Raw genomic sequence first — 4,563 nt, forward strand, 5'->3', positions numbered from 1 at the left:
TGGATTTGGGAGCTGACGAGCTGCTTGCGCTCTAGCTGACAGGGCTTTATAGCGGCCCACTTAGACTCCCCAGCGATAACATTGCGAGCGGCATCGCGTGAAAGAGATTTTTCCAGCTTGAACGCACGTGTTGCCCACGCTGCGAGCTGTGCGTTGGACAGTTTGCCTTTAGCGCGCATATCCTTCGCATACTTGCACATGGCGATCTTCTGCTCCATTTTAAGGCGGATCCGGCGCGGCATGGGGCTGGCGGTCATGGTCGCTTGGAAGAGTGATAGGGTGCATGGAGGGAGGCGTACGTAGCTAGAGCATGAGTTACCTCGTACATTTAATCTCCATTCTCAGTCTTTCAATGGTTTACTTGTATAAACAATAGCGAAGAGGCCGGACCGGTCTGATAATGATGGTGATCTTTCCCGCCGACTGCAGTTCATCCAAAATCAGTGCATTTTTGTGATTGGCCAGTTATACCTGTATGTACCGTAGCAGATATGGCGGGGTATTACGTAAGTAGGTGACGCTTACTTTGAGGACTTCTGTAGTCTATGATTCATTTTAGAATACCTTTAAATAGGAATAAACAACACGACGATACGACTACCAAGAGGATTGTAGCAGGACGTTTTTTGTATGCGAGAGACTAAATTAAAAGGACCAAACGGCAAATTTAGTCGGAATTTACAAATTTATGTTTTTAAAAAGTACGACTAAAAATGCCGCGGACAAATCAAATTTGATGTTGCGCCACACCACCGACCCAACGGACACCTCTAGCATTATCGACTGCCGCGCTGCTCGCCGCCGACCTTTGGCGTCTGCTGCCGCATCATGGAGCGCGCGCATGTGCTCATCCGCTTGCGAGGTGACGCGTCTGTTTCTACTTCTGTCGGAATTTGTCGAACAAGCTCCACGACCGTCCGATTGGAGCACAGCGAGATGTCTCCGGGAGTGGCCAGCATCACCTTCGAGCAGGTCTTCGACGTGAACGACAGCAATTCTCGTGTATTCCAGACCAGTTTAACAGGTGCAATAGACGACTTTATTGGTGGCAAAGCTGTGACGCTGATAGCCACAGGCGCGACGAATGCAGGCAAGTCGTTCGCGTGTCATGGCGACCAGGAAAGGCCGAGCAGCCGAAAATTCGAGCCAGGCCTGATAACGTTGGCAATACGACGAGTTTTCAGCAATTTGGAGTCCGAAATTAAAGATGGGGGCAAATGCAACGTACTCTTGAGCTGCTGGGGCATTGGACGTAGTGGGACGAGCAATCCCGAAGCTCTGGTAGACCTTCTAGCAGCTGGGACGTCCGTCACCACAGAGGACATGGAGAAGGCAATGGTGGATCATTCTCTGGTCGTCAGGACGCCGGCAGAAGCCGTGCATCTGTACTCGAAAGCACTGGAAAGAGTCAAGTGTGCGGAGAAGCAGGATTTTGTGTTTGTGCTGCACGTGGAGACGCTGTCGCCTCATGGAGAGGCGAGACGAGGACGGTTGGTTGTCATGGATATCCATGGAGGATCTATCGTTGAGCCGAGAGGAGAGGTGGCGAGCCAAACGCAGAAGAAAACTCGTGGAGAGTATTTCTTAGACACGCAGTTTCCAGTGAATGAGACGCTCAGTGCAGGCTTCGGACCGTTCGTGGGAAATACCAGCTCGACCTACGTCCTGGTTGCAATTCAAACTCCTGCGCCGTTCCAGCAGCAGGTAATGGTGACTGTATCCAAAGCTATTCTTTCTGTCGGGGTTTACTGATAAAAATGCGTATGGACATTAGGCCATCCAGTCGTTGTTGTATGCGTGTAAAGCGAAAGAGATCAAGAGTTCGTGCTCGATAAACTGTATTCCGTCTTCTATCGAGAAAAACAACGCGAATCAACCTGGTGAGACGCCGAATCGACTGCCAATGGACGCGGAAAATCAATCCCCCGGCTGTCGTGAAGACTACGACGTACCCAAGTCTCCTCCACCCTCATCCGTTGATCAATGTGCTGGATTCCATACCAACAGAACAGTATCACCTGTGTCACCGCCATTGTAAGTCTCTGTGCTCATCTTCTCGTAAGATTATATGATCCTGATGGAATGTTGCGGTGGTTATTCGCTAGATCTACCACCTCAAACAGCTCCACAAGCGAGCTACCGCATCAAGCTCGAGAACCTGTGATGTCACCGATTCTTAGCCCAAGTACAAGCTGTGAAAGTGAAGAATCGCTCAAGCAGTCGACCGTGTCAAGGCGAGTGCGTAGGGCCTACGACATCGCCAAAGCTGCTACCAGCTCGCCACTGAAATCAAGTGCTGTTTCCACTGCGAGCTCCAACCAGACTGGCGATTCTACTGCCCACGCTGCAGTTAACGAACTACTGAAGCATCTTTCGCCTGACTCGCTACGTGGACTCTCTCTCCAGGCCAAATGCGAGCAAATCCGAACAACGCAAGCTGAATTAGAGCGGGCGCTAGCGCACGAAATCTCTATTAAGGACAAGTGTGTGGACCGCATCTCGCGACTGAGTCAGACCATGAGCTGCCAAGTGGTTGAGCACGAGCAACAGCTCCACGAAGCTCTGACGGCGAAGCATGCGGCAGAGTCTCAGCTCCAAGATCTCACCGTAAAATTCGATGATGTTGGCCGCGAGGTGACACGCCTACAGGAAGAAGTCAGGCTACTGAAAGCTGGCTCGGCTGCTGCTCCAACGTCAGAAAACGAGCGCTCCATGCTCCATACCTTGTCCACTCGGCTTGAAGAGGCGATGATCCAAGCTAAGGACGTGATCACGTACAAAGACGGAGTCATTCAGTCTCTCAAGGAGCGACTCCAGCTTGCAAGTAAGCGTGGAGCAGACACAATCGCTCTCTTGCAGCAGGAGAGGAGTGAGTTCGAGCGTGAAAAGACCAATCTACTCGCTCAGCTACAGCAGAGTAAGGACAGCAGTGCCAGTAAGAAGGACGAGGAGGTTTCGAGGCTACAGGCGGAGAATATGGCGCTTGAGCAGCAAAAGGCGGCGCTTACAGTTAAAGTTGCGCAACTTACGCTTGAGCTGGAGACGGCGCGATCGCAGTGGACGCAGGACGCTCGTGACCGTGAGCATCGAGCTGAAAAGAGATGCGAGAAGCAAGTAGCTCAAGCCGAAGAGCAGCTCGAACAAGCGACTACCGCGATGCAGCAGCAAATGGCTCAATTTCGTGCTGAACTGGACATGAAAGTGGCGAAGCAGCGTGTGGCTGCGCAAGTGGCGTGCAGAGCAGGTGAACTGAAGTGTGCAGGGATGGAACGCGAGTTGCAGCGAATGAAAGTGAAGCTGGCCAAGCAGAAGGTGAAAATGGACAAGAAGACGCGTGCGTTGGTAGCCAGTGCTCAACAAGAGCACAAAGAGCCTGTCGAAATGCTGAAGCGTGAGCTTGAAGCGCTATCCGGCCGCTTAATTGCGGCAGTGGAACGTGAGCAGGAGGCGATTAGAAGAGCAGAGGAGAGTGAGGACGCTGGGGAGCGGTTAGAAGCTGACGTGCAGAGGCTTAAGACGTCAGCAAGCGAGCTGGAGCGGGAACGCGCTGTCTTGGGGAACCTTTACAAGGACCTCGAGGCGGATAAAGACGCAGTTGAAGCTAAGCTTGAGCTCCGTAAACGCGAGATGGAACAGTCACTAGCACAGCAAATAATGGCAGTGGAAGCTCGCGTCAACAAGGAGCGGGACGACCAAGTACAGACGTTGATAGACCAACACAACGTCGAGGTAGATCGGTTAAGCGCTGAAGCAAGAGACCGTGAGGAGCGAATAGCAGAGTTGACGCAACTAGCCAGACATTCGTCGTCGTCAGCAGCATCAGAAGATGGATCGTTGACGTCAGATAGCAGCCACCAGAAGAGTATTGACGAACTGGACGCCTTGATCGTCGCGAAAGAGCGACGGTATAGGCATCTCGAGAAACGGAGTAAAGCTAGTAGCTCATCACGATCACCGTCTTCGTCCCCGCCTACGGAGAAGGCGTCTTCATGTTTAAAGAGAGAACTGACTCACAAAGAAGAGAAGATTGCAGAACTCTCGGCCCGTCAAAAAGAACTCCTGGTCGCGTTGGCGACTGCTAACGAGCAGGAAACGCGTGCAAAGCAACAGGCTCAAGAGACCAAGACGCAACGGGAGAACGAACTGGCTCAGTACGAAGACGCGCTCCAACAGCTTAATAGTCTAAAGCGGGAGAACTGGAACCTCAGTCTCGCTCTCCACGTCACAGAAGCGTCAAAGCAGCAACGTAAAGCCCCACAAGCGAACTTAATCTACTAGCAACGATCTGTTATCACTGTGGAGAGCGTTGCTAACTGTATTTTTCATTAGAAAACACCACAGCGGAGGCAACGTGCTTGCTAGAGCTACGGCGCAGACATCATTGGAAATCCGAACAACGCAAGCTGAATTAGAGCGGGCGCTAGCGCACGAAATCTCTATTAAGGACAAGTGTGTGGACCGCATCTCGCGACTGAGTCAGACCATGAGCTGCCAAGTGGTTGAGCACGAGCAACAGCTCCACGAAGCTCTGACGGCGAAGCATGCGGCAGAGTCTCAGCTCCA

General features: G+C 52.1%; 1 protein-coding gene across 1 annotated transcript; it reads left to right on the forward strand.

The window, feature by feature from the left end:
- Positions 1 to 828: 828 nt before the first annotated feature.
- Positions 829 to 4,278, forward strand: PITG_10158 (uncharacterized protein; the record flags this gene model as incomplete). Its single annotated transcript, XM_002902639.1, has 4 exons — positions 829 to 1,710; positions 1,775 to 1,985; positions 2,064 to 2,090; positions 2,150 to 4,278. The coding sequence occupies 4 exons, from the start codon at positions 829 to 831 to the stop codon at positions 4,276 to 4,278; spliced, it is 3,249 nt and encodes a 1,082-aa protein (XP_002902685.1).
- Positions 4,279 to 4,563: the final 285 nt, after the last annotated feature.

Source organism: Phytophthora infestans, genomic scaffold, assembly GCF_000142945.1.
Source record: "Phytophthora infestans T30-4 supercont1.17 genomic scaffold, whole genome shotgun sequence".
Classification (NCBI taxonomy): domain Eukaryota; phylum Oomycota; class Peronosporomycetes; order Peronosporales; family Peronosporaceae; genus Phytophthora; species Phytophthora infestans.